This window comes from Miniopterus natalensis, chromosome 15, assembly GCF_054644295.1.
Source record: "Miniopterus natalensis isolate mMinNat1 chromosome 15, mMinNat1.hap1, whole genome shotgun sequence".
NCBI classification, from domain to species: Eukaryota; Metazoa; Chordata; class Mammalia; order Chiroptera; family Miniopteridae; genus Miniopterus; species Miniopterus natalensis.
The window spans coordinates 25,517,449-25,531,814 of record NC_142095.1 but is presented as its reverse complement, the minus strand read 5'-3'; the positions used below and the strand labels follow the sequence as shown (position 1 = coordinate 25,531,814).

The window sequence follows — 14,366 nt, the reverse complement described above, 5'->3', positions numbered from 1 at the left end:
TTATACTATTAAAATACAGCTAGTTCTAGAGAGTTTTATTGTGGCTTTTTAAAAACTTTTTTTTCTACGGGTCGATATTTTGGTTGACTCTTCACTGAACACAAACCAGCAGTGTCTGTTAATCAGTGGAGTATTGAAAAATTATGTCATATAGCCCATTTTCTTTCATCATTCTGTACCCATAAAGGCATTTGAATGAGAAGTTACTATAATTTTAAATGGCTTATATTGTAATGCCAGTGGGTTATAGTTAAAGTATATGGAGGACTTTGGTAATAATGCACCTAAAACTCTATCCCTTTGATTCCTAAAATTTAAATGTAATTCAGTAGATTCTTGGGGTCTGTATGTTTATTTTGTAATGTTGGTCATTTAAAGATAACTTGAAAAGTCTTACTACATTAATTAGTATTTTTGATTGTTGAATAATTATTATGTTAATAATATGGAATGAGCCATTTGGGTAGTAAGGGAGCTAGCCAGCTCACCACTGTGTTTTTCTCTACTCATTAGTATATTTACATCTCTGAAGAGGTCATTTACATCTTTAATGAGTAAATTATGTGTATGAGTTTTTGGTGTAAAATATAAGGTAAAGTGCTTTTCATAAATTTGGGCTTTCTTAAGTACGTGTTCAATGTTAAAATAAATTTTCTGAATTTTACCACCTGTAGATAACCACTGTTAATATTTTGGTGTATTTTCTTGTAGTGTAATTTTTTCTTACATATTTTTCAATCTTAATGAGATCATAATGTATTTATAATTTTGTGTCTCCTCTTCAATTAACATAGGATTTCCTTCAGTTATTAAAAGAAATGTTTATAGCTGATTTTTTAACACATGGATTAGTCTATCGTGTCGCTATGCCATAATTAATTTTACCATTCTGCTCTCTTTGATATTTAGGTTGTAAACATTTAACTAATAAAATTAATGCCATGATGGGCATTCTCGTGCAAAAACTTGTTCTGTGTTTTACATTGTTTTATCTTATATTCTTAGAAATGGAATTGCTGGGTCAAAGATTGTACATACTTTTAAGGCTTGATAGAGAGCACTTTCTAAACTTTATTTTTCTTGTCTAGTGTCATAAACATTGTCATTCAGGAGATTGTGAATGATAATTATATTTGAAGTTTAAATTCAAGTTATAATTTAACTCAACAGTGAACACTGTTTTATAAAATGAATACATAAGAAGACTATATCAAGAACAGGATTAGATCTTTATTTGAAATGAAAGTACACCGGTTTTCACCGATGGGTAATTCCTCTGTTCCCCTAATTTCCAGAGTTGAAGCTCTTTGGCAGTCTCACAGGTCATACTCAGTATACTTTGTTCCGGTGCCCCCTAGTGCTGGTCCTGTAGAAGCAGCCTTCAGTTTCTCTTCCCTGTAGCAGAAAACATCCTTCTTCCTTCAGCTCGTTCTGGACATAATACAGAGACATTTAAAGAGCCAGGTAAATAAGAGTTAGGGCTTAAATAATGCTCCTATTGCCTTTTTTGGCCTGGGGATCTAGAACTTCAATTTATTTTTGCTACTGGGAGGAGCTGTCCTCTTCTGTGTAGCCTTAAATTAGGAGTGCTCTTAGCTTTACCCTGCATATTCCTTTCTAGACAGCAGTAGGGAGGGCCTGGGGCAAACATCCCTGTCTTCTGGATCCTGACCCTAATCCTTTAAATTAAAGTCAGCACCCTTCAGGTAGCTATAAGTCATATTATCATTGAAGTGTTTAACTGTAAAATTTGTTTCATTGCCTTCTTAACTGAAGGGTCTCCTGTAAATTTCAACTTGTTTACCTCCAAACAGACTAGGGAAGGGAGGTGTTAGGGTGAAGGTGGCCAGACTCATGAGGAGACATGCTTAACCTTGCTGTTCTTCATATAAACATCATACATTCCTAGAAACGCACTAGAAATAGGCTCAAATGTAGAAAAATCAGCAAACTGCTTTTTGCACTTCCTTCTTTCCTTTTCCCTTCCCAGTCCTTTAGAATATCAATGAATAAGATGAGATAGTACACTCAGGTCCTTGCCCCAAATTGCTATGTTATCAAATACAGGTAGCACTTCTTCACCTGCAGGGGGGAAGGGAATGGGACCAAGACGGGAGATAATAGCTAGCTCCCTAGGAACAAATCTTTAGTAATGTATAACCATTTTACTTTATTCTTTTTTTCTAGAATCTTTCCCACTACCTTTTATTTCGTGAGAATTCTGTCCTCAGTAACTATCTTGTTAGTTTTAAGCCTTCCCTTTGACTGTTTCATGACTTCAGAGTTGTTCTTTGATAGTTATATTTCTGTTAATATCATGTCTTACCTAAACTGCCTGATTGGCTGATTTGGGAAAATTAGGGGTGAAAGATCCAAGTCTTGTCTTATACCCATTTCTTGTTTAGCTCCAAAAATACTCTTTAAAAAAAAAAGTCTGGAATATAGAAGTAGATAGCAGTTATTTCAACATGCCATTAAGAATCCATGCTCTTTGTCTCTCAAGAGCCACATCATGTGTATGCAAGGAAGCCAGGAATACAGGTTTTCTTGATGATTTGAGTTTTAATTTTGTTTTTATTGCACCTGACAAAAATATAATTATCCAATGGTTCCTCAATTATGTTATTTTAATAAATTTTTTAAAAAAAGAATGCCATGCTGTGTTATGACCCTATTCCTGGGCCTCCAGTTTTGGAGCTTGCTGATAGGGAATACCTTCTTACCCTTTGAAGGACAGCATAAGGTTGCCTCTGTTTCACTAGCCTGTCCAGTTAGATGCTGTTTTTACTTACACAAGGACAGTGGTCTTTAAAGCACCTTTTATAAATACTCACACTCCTTAAGATATTTAATACTTCATGATCTAAGTAATGAGCCAGGACTGAGAAGATCTATTCTAAATAACAGTTATTATGAAGTAAAAATGTGTTTTAACTGAGCTTATCAGAGGCCTAAAGCAACATTAAGAATTTAAACAAGACATAACACTTCTTGCTTTCTTGTACAGGAGGTATTAGAGATTTTCTCTACCAAAAATAATGGTAAAGTAAATTTACTTTCCTATTGGGCCCTTTATTTGAATAGAAAAGATATAGTTGTCTTATCCTACTTAATATCTCCTGAGTGATACAGTAATACATTTTACTTCTTACATAGGTTTTTAATTTTAAAGATGTTTTTCCCCCAGTGGTCATTACTGGGTATTTGTTAAATTACTTCTTGTTGCTGACCCAGTTCATATATATATATATATATATATATATATATATATATATATATATATATATATATGCCCCCAGTTCATAAATAGCGTATATTTCCAGCATTTTTTATGTGTTGGAACATGGTCTTTAGAGTTAAATCCAAGTTTGAATTTTGGCTCCATTTCTTACTACCTGTGACAAAGATAAGCAAGTTACTTTGCCATTGAACGTCATTTTCTAATGTGTGATATTCACTGCTCGATAGGGTTATTGGGAAGATTAAATTGAAAAAAATGTTTCACTGCCCTGGCCAGTGTGGCTCACTCAGTGCTTGGAGCATGGGCCCAACTACCGAAGGGTCACAGGTTCAATTCCTGGTCAAGGGCATGAACCTAGGTTTCAGGTTCTATCCTGGGACCCAGTCAGGGTGCATGTGGGATCTCACATTGATGTCTTCTCTCTCTCTCTCTCTCTCTCTCCCCCCCTCCCCCCTTCCCTCTCTCACTAAATCAATGGAAAAAATACCCTTGAGTGAGGATTAGTAACACCAAAACAAGTGTTTCAGTAAACATTAGCTGTTGTTTTGATGGTATTAAATTGTCGTCCTAGTGTAGTCTTCCCTTGTACCAAAAACAGGAATTGATACTAAATGAACTATTATGTAAGGCTGAAGGACTGTGTAAACATGCTCAGGAGCTAGTGTAGGTTCGAGATAACATCATAGAATTTGTCCTTCTTGTGTGTGTGGGAATAACTTGAGAATTCAAGTCTCTCGCTTTGATTCTAACAGTTACTACTTTTCCCCTGTCCCTCTGATTCCTCCTTTATCTTTCTTCATCTTTGTACACTACAGGAAAGAGAAATCAGAAGATGTTTTGGAACCACAGTAGGCAGCTTAAGGGTTCCTGAATCATAAGTGAGTGGATTAGCCTTTGAGACAATGGCAGGAGTCAGCAGGTGGAGATTCAAATAGCCAAGAACAACAGCAACACTGAAAACTAGGTATTACATTTGGGGTTTAAATATTCAATAGTTATTTTATTGTGTATTCACGAAAGTAGCACACTTTCCCTACCCTTGAAAAGAGAACCTAATAGCAGTTATTCACAAAAGAAAGCAATTTCAAAGGTATTACATATCGTTTACCCTACCACAATGGAAAGACTTTTTGTCTCTTGGTCACTGGTGTGTCCCAAATGAATGAATTTAGTTCCATCTGTTTTTATCATATTTAATATGGATAATGACTTAGTTAAGCTGAAAAATAATTTAATGAGCCTCGTTATGTGTCAGTAACTATGCTAATACAGAAAAACGTAACACAATGTTTGGCATAAGAAACATCCATACCTGTAGAGAATTTTTGTGAGATTATTTGAGCCAATCTGACAACGATTGCTGGGAAGCAAAATATCAATGGATTGAAAAAATGCTCCAAAGAATGGCAGTTTTGCTGCTTGTTTTATACATTAGAATAAAAGGAGGAGACCTACAGAGAGTTACATGAAATCCATTGGTAGATTAAGGGGACAAGAGAAAGCAGAATGGGGAAATATCTGGGATTGGGTAAAAAGGCAAAATAGAGAAACATATACTTCTTTTACATTGGTAGGTGTAGATTAACTTTTACAGTACATAGAGATGGTTTGCAGAGAACAAGATAACAGTCGGGGTACTGTGGTCTTGTGCCCTGGTACCAGGCATTTGTGCCTTAAAGGGTCTAGAAAAGATTACTTTGACATTTCAGGGCATGTTGTCTGAGATGCAAAAAGACAGTAGACAGGTTCACTTAAGGTAAAGATTGGCCTTTGTCAAGGAAGCTGCAGGCCTAGGATGTGACTACCCACTGTGACCCTTTTTCAGTTAGGAATTTTTATGTTCAGACCATCCTATATGATTACTTTCTGTCTGTGAGTTTTGTAAGGCCTGCCATGCAGGCCTCCCATGAGCTTGTCAGTCAGGTTTAGTATGTGGCCCCTTTTTTTGTCTACTACAGTTTTTATCTCCAAAGAACTTTATAGCCTGTAGTACAGACTGGGCTGACTACAGTCTATGGGGCAAATATGGCCTATTTTTATGGGTAAAGTTTTAATGGAACATAGTCATGTTCATTCATTTATGTCCTATTTAGGGCTGCTTTCATGCTACAGTGGCAGTTTAGTAATTGGGACAGAGACTATAAAATCTACAATGCCTAAAATATTTGTTGTCTGACCCTTTACACAAAAAGTTTACCAATCCCCTTGGTCTTGTTTACTGAACTTTGTCAAAAGCCCTGCTTGCCTGTTCTGGGTAACTAGATTGGTTTTGTTCCCCTTTTTTATCATGAAAATTGATCATTCTTATCAGGCTTTATTTTTATATTCTAAGATCTTTAACCTGATTTAGTTCCTTATTTTATTACTTTATTCTTATTTCTGCCCATTCCAAAAATGTATATTTGTTACATAATGTTGAGTGGGGTTTTTTTTGTATTTACTACTATTATGTATTAATGATATTTCATATCTGTGGACAAAAAGAGAACTAAATTTGGTCTTCCTCTAGACACATAAAATTGTGATACAAAATGAAAAGGAATCACCCATTTAAAATCTGTACATATTTGTGTGTGTGTAAGAATTAAACTCTTCTCTTTCCTCACTGACTACGATAATCATATTGAGATAGTTGGCTTTTAAGAGGCAGTCTACCTTTAATATCTGTTTTGTTTTTTATTGATTTGAGAGAGAAAGAGAGAAAATGGATTTGTTCCAGTTACTTATGCATTCATTGGTTGAATTTTTTTAATTTTTTTTTTATCCTCACCTGTGGACATATTCATCGACTTTAGAGAGAGTGGAAGGGAAAGAGAAAAACACTGATGTGAGCAAGAAACATCGATTGGTTGCCTCCCATAAGCTCCCTGACCAGGAATCAAACCCACAACCCTTTGGTGTATAGGACAGTGCTCCAACCAACTGAACCACCCAGCCAGGGCCATTGGTTGATTCTTGTATGTGCCCTGATCAGGGATCGAACCCACAACCTTGGCATATCTGGATGACACTAACCAACTAAACTACCCAGCCAGGGCCTCAGATTTTTAAAAGAGGTTCAGGATTTGCCATCTGAAAACTCTAGTATTAAGATTACAAGTTTCACAGAGTGAGCTTTATTCTTAATGCCCCTTAAAAAATAAGAAGAATGCAAGAGAAAACACCAATCTAAAAAAAAAAAAAAATACAGGCGCCCTGGTTTGGCAATCATAATCCTAACTATTTAAGTCAAATGAAATGTAGTAAGATCTCAGCATAATGAAGTTGAAATTCGTGGGATGAATAAAGCAGTGTTCTAAAATCCACAAAAAACCTAAATTCTGTTCTCACCTGTTCAAAGGGATTTACTATCTGAGATTAGCTAACTCTGTTAAATATACAGTATTTATGCACGTTTACTTAAACCTATTGGTATTTGTGTTTCTCTCAATGGAATTGTCTATGTTAAAAGGTCCACACCTGTAAAGAATTTTTTAAAGAGTTTATTTGAGCCAAACCAAGGACATGTCAGGAAACAAAATTTTAAATGCACCTGGGAACTACAGCTTTGCAGTTCTGTTTATACATTTGGAATTAAGGAGGGAATTTAAGGAAGACTACATGAAGGTGGATAAACCAGAGCTCTGGGGATGGGGAGTGGAATCTCTATGATTGCGTTATAGGATAGTTAGCAAGATTATGTGCTCCCTTGAGGATGGTCACACTTCGGGGGTCTGAAAAAGAGGGTTACTCTGGCATTTCAAAGGTGTATTAGCCTAGGTACACAAGAACAATGTACAGGACTTTCTAAAGCAAAGATAAACCTTTTTATACCTATCAAGATCTGCAGTTAGGAATTTATGATCAGATCACATTTTGAGGTTAGTTGCAGTCAGATTTATTACAGAGCTCTTTTTTTTATCCACAGTATCCAGTTCCAATTAACTTTCTTGAGGACTCAAATAATATTTAGGTTGTATCCAAACTTTACTGCTAAAGAAAGCCCCCAGCTTCTGTTCCCTTGGTTGCTTCTCATTTCCAGTTTCTTCTTAAAATACTACTGCTGATTAGTTATCAGTAGACTGCTTACTTAGTTGTGATGTTAAATTTACAACTGTTAAGGTGAATTGGCAAGTAATCATCTCTCAAACTCAACTGTTACCTTAGCATTTTCCATAATACACATTTGTTTTATGATTGACCTTTAAAGGAATCTTTTGCCTCTTACTCCAAAAATAGCTGATTACCTATGCTGCTGCTTTGTACATTTACCAGGAAATTTAAGAGAGTAAAGGAGCGTTAATATTTTCTAGCATCACTTTTAAGCTCTATTTATTGTTTGATAAGATGAACACTTCACACATTTGTCCCTAGGGTTGTATTGGCTGTATACTTGCATTTATTTAGTAAGTACAAACACCTGCCATGTGCTAAGTACTATTTGAGGTACTAGCAATGGAACAGTGTTCATCCTTTGAATACTAGGAGGTTTACCAGTTAGCACTTATCTGTCTGATTTGAGTATCTAAGAGTTAATTCAGCAGAATCACAGAATGCCATGCAATCTCAGAGAATACATATAGTTCAACCCTCATTTATAGATTTTAAAATCTGTATGTAATTCTGATACATTAAGTAATTTCTTTAAAGCCACATAACCAGTTAGTAATGTTGGGGAGGAAAAATCATCCTCTACCTCTCAAGGTTCTTCTGGTTGTTCTCATAATCAATTTGACATGAGACAGATTAACAGAAGAAAAACAAAGTTTAATAACATGTTGACACAAGAAACATCTAAACCTATAGAGAATTTTTTAAAGAGTTTGAGCCAAAACGGATGACAGTTGCTGGGAAGCATGATCTCAAATGCTTCAAAGAATAACAGCTTTGCAGTTTCTTTTATGCATTTGAAATTAGGAAGGGAATCTAAGGAAGACTACATGGAGGTGGGAGAAAGCAGGCTGGGATTGAATTTATAGGATCATTAGGATTATGTGCTCTCTTGAGGGTGGTTACACCTTGAAGGGGGTATTCTGTCATTTCAAAGGTGTGTTAACCCAGATGCACAAGAACAATAGATAGGACTTGCTTAAAACCTTTCATTAAAGTTACATGCTTGAGTCATGACTACCCACCATGATCTCCCAGTTACAAATTTATGATCCACTTACCCTGTGCAGTCACTTTCCACTGTTACTTTCCGTAGAATCCCTTTTTCATCCACAGTGTAAACTTCCTGTATACACAGGAGAGACATAAGAACATTAAGTAACTCACAGAAAAGGTGGAAGCCATCACCTTAAATAACACTTAAGCTAAAGCCATGGAAATTAAGCAGGCTTGAACAAGTAGAGTCAGAAACCAAGCATTTCATTCTGTTTCGTAAGTTCTTTTTTCTCATACATCTTTTAAATATTGGTGTTCTTGGAATACTTTTGTCACACTTCTCTACTTACTTTCCTTGAACAGTCACATCTATTTCCATCGCTTATGTTGCCATTTAAATGCGGAGAACCCCCAGATCTCTTATTTTTGCTCATGAATTTTGAACTTGTATATCCAGCTGCCTACTAGACATCTTCACTAGGATATTTTACAGGGATCTCAGATCATCATTTCTAAAATTCAACTGTTACCTTAGCATCTGTTTCTGTGTTAACTATCTCTGTGACTTACACCATATCCATCTAGTAAGCAACTACCTAGAAGTTTAGGCATAATCATCAACAGCCCTTGTTCTGATTAGTTCCTAAATTCTATCAGTTCCCCTGCTTTAATTTCTTGTCAATCTATTGTTGACATAAGAAATGTCTAAAAGGAGAGAATTTTTAATTATTTTTGTTAATCATCACCTGAGGATATTTTTTTATTATTGCTTTTCAGAGAGAGTGGAAGGGAGAGAGAGAAACATAGATGTGAGAGAGACACATCGACTGCCTGCCTCCCATATACACCTCCAACCATGGACGGGGAGCAGACCTGCAGTCCAGGTACATGCCCTTGACCAAGAATCAAACCCGAACCCTTTGGTGCGAGGCCTGACACGCTAACCACTGTGCAACACCACCAGGGCAAAATGAGAGAATTTTTATAAGAATTTACTTGAGCCCTGGCCAGTGTGGCTTGGTTGGAACATCGTCCCATACACCAAAAGGTGGCAAGTTCAGTTGCTGGTCAGGGCACATACCCAGGTTTCAAGTTCAATCCCCAGTTGGGGAGTATGCAGGAGGCAACTCATCAACTGTTTCTCTCTCTCTCAAGTCAGTAAAAAAAGGAAAAAATAATATTTTTTAAAAAAACTTATTTGAGCTAAAGGGACAGCATATGCCAGGGAGCAAGATCTCAAATGCCCTGGAGAACAGTTTTAGTGGTATCTTTCATGCATTTGAAATTAAGGAGTGAATATAAGGAAGATCACATGAAAGTGGGAGAAAGCAAGATAGGGATTGGATTGCAAAATAGTTAAGATATGTGTGCCTTTCTTGAGGTTGGAGAGGATGCAGGGAACTGAAAGTCTGACCCACTGTGGGTTCTTGGCTTCGCACAGGAAAGAATTCAAACACAAGCCAGCATAGAGTTTAAAGTGAGGGTTTATTAGTGAAGGAGTGGGACAGGGAGAAGGCTAATCCGTCGGCAGAGCAGCCCCTCCCTAGTGGAATTTACTTCTTTTATTGAGACTTATTTAATGGAGAGGTAGGGCATTCAATAATGGAGAGGAATATTCAGGATTTTTCTGGGTAAGGGGTGGAGACTTCTTGAAGAGCACCACCAGCCATTTTGTGTTCTTATTATGTGGACTTTCCATTTCTGATCATGGCAGCACTGGGTGTGTTGTTTAGTATGGTAATATATTACGATGGGCCTATAATGAGGCTAGGGGTTACTAGATAGTGATATCAGTCGCCATGTTGGATTAAACTGATCTTCTACAGGGATTGCTTAAAGCAACGATTAACCTTTTACTAAAAAAGGTTAATGCCAACAGCATGACAGCCCACCATGACCTGCCCAGTTAGAAATTTATGGCCTGTTCGCCCTGTGAGGTTACTTTCCATAGAAAGCCTGTTTTTAATCCACACTATTCACTTCTTTACTGCCTACATTTTATTTCCCGGCCCTCATCTAGATTATTTACATGGCCTTTGTTAGTGTGTAAGGAAATACAGAATAATGATTAACAGCATGAACTTTAGAGTCAGAGTAATCCTAGGTTTCAATTCTTACTCTATCACTTAAAATCTTTGGGTGCTATTAACTTCCATTTTCTCGTCTGTAAAATAGGAGTATTACCACTTAATTCATAGAGTGACTGTGAGGTTTAAATTTATGGCTCTTAGAGCACAGTATTTGGTACATAATAAGCCCTCAATAAAAGAGTGTATCTACTATTAACTAGCCTGGTGTTCCACATCAGTCTCGTGTTCTGCTTAGAATATGATTTTTCTACACAAAATTTTAGCGCTCATGATAAAAATTCTTCTTCAGTAGTTCTTCATTGCCATGAGACTAATATGCAGATGATTAAGAATGGGATTTTTAATGGTCTTTCATTTAAGTGGAAATGGATCCTGTTTTCCTTTCTGGCTTTCTCTCTTGCCACTCAACTCCCTATTTATGCTTCAGCTACAATAAATTGACAGTCTCTCAAAAACACCTCTAGGCTTCTGAGCATTCTGTGCCCTCTGGAACATCTTTTTCTATAGCTAGATAATTTTTAGTAGTTGTTCAAAATTGAGCTTACATGTAACCTTCTTTAAGATCTCTTCTGTGACTACTTTTGACTTTAGGTTTCCGACATAGCACTCCTTATATTGTAATTAAATTGCCTCTTCCCTTGTGCATTATAAATTTCCCCTGATGCCTTGTATATCTTTGAAATTAAAGAAGGCCAAGTAGTGTTGAGGTTATTAGATGTTCATCTACAAGGGACAGTAAAGGTTTGCAAGGCAGTGGGTTTTTTAGTACTCTGCACGAGATGAGCTTATTCCTTCTTCCAAATACTGCATTCATGTTAGCAAAAGGAAACATGTATATAAGTATCATTATTTAGGATGAAAAGGTCCAAGAAAGCATTGAGTATTGTCATCTGTACAAAAGACTAGCTTAAAGAATTTTAGTTTTAATAGATTACTTGTTAAAAGTGATTTCTGTACCTCTTTTCTCATTTAATTATCTTCATTACTATTTTAATTATCAGTACAATACTGAATTATCTGCATGCATCTTGCTCATTAGTAAGTGAGAAGAATATGAGCTCTGATCTGAGACAGTCCTGGTTTCAAACCCTTGCTAACAATGACTGCTACTTCTTATAAATATTAAATTATGAAGCAGTAGGCCCTCAAACCAGTGCCTGACACATTATAGTTACTTGATAAATTTAAATTTCCTTTTATACTTTTCAGATGTTTGCTATTGAATATTATGTGGCTGTCTAATTAAATCCTATTCCCCTACCCAATATTAGATTAAAACCCATCCTCCTGTGTAGGCCCCTCCAGCTCATCTTTCTACTCTAGTTATAGTTAATACAAAAATGTTTTTGAACACTTACTCTCTAGTTGGTCTGATTTCCTGCTATAATGTTAACTCTGAGGACATGGGCACTGTCTTAAAGTTATCTGTCTTCCCCTGACATTTTGCAGAATGCTGAGAATATAGGAGAAACTCAGTACACATTTGTTGTTTAATTGATTTTTTCAGTGTGCTCCTGTGCTCCTTCACCTTACAACCTACCAGCTAGTATGTCTTATAGGAATGACTAACAATTTTAACATCAGCCTAAGTAAACCATATTTATAAAGGAAAATTTGTTGGAGAAAATGATCCTGAGCATTTCATAACTAAATAGAACTAAATGTTTGCGATTATCAATTTTGTTGCTCCTTTTTATTAGGATAACTAGGAAATAACTATATGGTTTGGTTCCCAACAATAAATTTGGTTTCATGAATTTCCTTGACATTAAGCCAGTTTGGGTCTTTTCCATTTATTGTTTCTTCTGGATCAGTTTTCTAGGATACTGTAATTCATGCCTGCAAATTTGAATATGTCTTACAGGAGGATTTGTTGGTATTGAGGAAAACAGTGAAATCCTTTTTGGCTGTTTGCCAACAGTGCCTATCTAATGTTAATACTCCAGTGAAGGAACAGGTAAGAAATTGTTAAGAGCTCTCAATAAAAATAACTCAAATGTATTGCAGAACATGTAAGAAGATATAACTTTTTTATTGCAGTTATTAGCATGCTGGTTTTTCCCTAACATTAATGGGACCTGGGATAAGAGTATAGATGTCTGAATATTTAAGTTACAAGGCAAGCTAACAAACCTGTTAACATGTCTTTTTTAACTTGAACAAGTATGCTGACATAATGACCTGGAAAGCTGGGTTCAAATTAGAGTTCATGTTTTTGGGGTTTTTAAAAAATTTATCTAAAAATATTATAGATGTCCCCTTTTCCCCCCATTAACCCCTTTCACCCCCTACCCACTCCCCACCCCAGTCCTTCACCACACTATTGTCTGTGTCCAAGGGGTAGGTGGGTGGGTGGGTGGGTGTGTGTGTATGCATATAAACTCTTTGATTAATCTCTCCCCACCCACCCCCACCTTCCCTCTGAGATTTGTCAGTCTGATCCATGTTTCTATGTCACTGAATCTATTTTGGTCATCAGTTTTTATATTCTTTAGATTCCACATATAAATGAGATCATGTGATAGTTGTCTTTTTCTGCCTGGCTTATTTCACTTAGCGTAATATTTTCCAGGTCAATCCATACTGTCCCAAAGTGTACAAGATCCTTCTTCCTTACAGCTGCATAGTATTCTGTGGTGTAAATATCCCACAGCTTTTTTATCTACTCATCTACTGATGGGTATTTGGACTCTTTCCAAATCTTAGCTCTTGTAAATTATGCTGTTATGAACATTGGGGTGCACATATTCTTTCTGATTAGTGTTTCAGGATTCTTAGGATATATTCCTAGAAGTGGGATCACTGAATTCTTGACTTCTAAAAATTCTATGCCAGAACTTGGAGGGTGGGCTGGCCTATGAGCTGCCCTCTTCTCATCTTACCTTTAGCTCTTTCCCACACGAGGAAGAACTTCTCATACATGCATGTGTGAACACTTCAGTCCACATGTCCAAATTTTATCAGCATCACCCCCTCAAACAGCTGCTCCTTGACCACCCTGGGACCTAGGAGTATGCAAACTGGGGATGCAGCAAGCCTACAGAAGAAACCTGTAGCCTCTGATAGCAGAATCAGATCTGTTAAGGCAAGGAATCCCTGAGTCCTTGTACCTGGACAGTGGTATAAAAGTAGGGGTGCTGGTGGGCATATGCCATTGGCCCAATAGACTCCTCATTCTTGGGAAGGGGCACAGTCCAAAGAGGGTCAAAGTAGAGCCCAAGGCAATACCATTTCCATGAAATGATTTTGTCAGCTATTTTACTGTTTTTCTATTAGGAAGTACTTTAATATAAAATAGAATGTACATTTTCCATATTGTTTTTTTATTATGATACTGGGCTAGAAAAAAGGTCTAATTAGCCTAGTTAAAGTGTACAGTAGTACTTATCCTTTGCTGTCTCTTACAAATACGTGATCATGGGTTTCTCCTTTATTGGGTTATCAGCATCTAACTTAAAATGGGAACAGAGATGGTCTTCCCTGAACCATGTTCTCTAAATCTCTGAACACTGCCAGTGTTGCCTAAAGTTACTTAGCTCTGGACATTTAAACCAAAAATTCAGAGTTTTTGTGTCATCACTATTTGGTGATACCTGAAACTATGGCCTTGGTTTAAAAAAAAAAAAACACAAAAAACTGGATTATTTTTATGCTCCCCTTTTCAAGGGGCTCTTTCTAAATATGTTTATATATTTCATCTTTGTGTAGTCAGAGCATGAATTGCCATGATTCTTGCTGGAGGTGGATAGCAAAGTATATAGCAATCTCCAAATACATGCCAAAGTTGTGTTTTCCCATAGAAATCAATTTTTGGAAAAGGGTGAGTGGGTTGTTTTGAAATATCAGAGCCTTCAGTTACCAACAAAATCTTTCAGTTACAGTAAACTAATGACAGGTTTATTTCATATCATTCATTAAGTAGGACAAACTTGACAACAATAACTATAATA

At 36.5% G+C, this 14,366-nt stretch overlaps 1 protein-coding gene across 1 annotated transcript in view; it reads left to right on the top strand.

The window, feature by feature from the left end:
• Positions 1–14,366, top strand: part of STAG1 (STAG1 cohesin complex component) — a 269,636-nt gene that overhangs the window by 228,340 nt on the left and 26,930 nt on the right. The window contains exon 23 of the mRNA XM_016224325.2: positions 12,281–12,373. Within this exon, the coding sequence (XP_016079811.1) occupies positions 12,281–12,373 (93 nt within the window). The remainder of the gene's footprint in view (positions 1–12,280; positions 12,374–14,366) is intronic.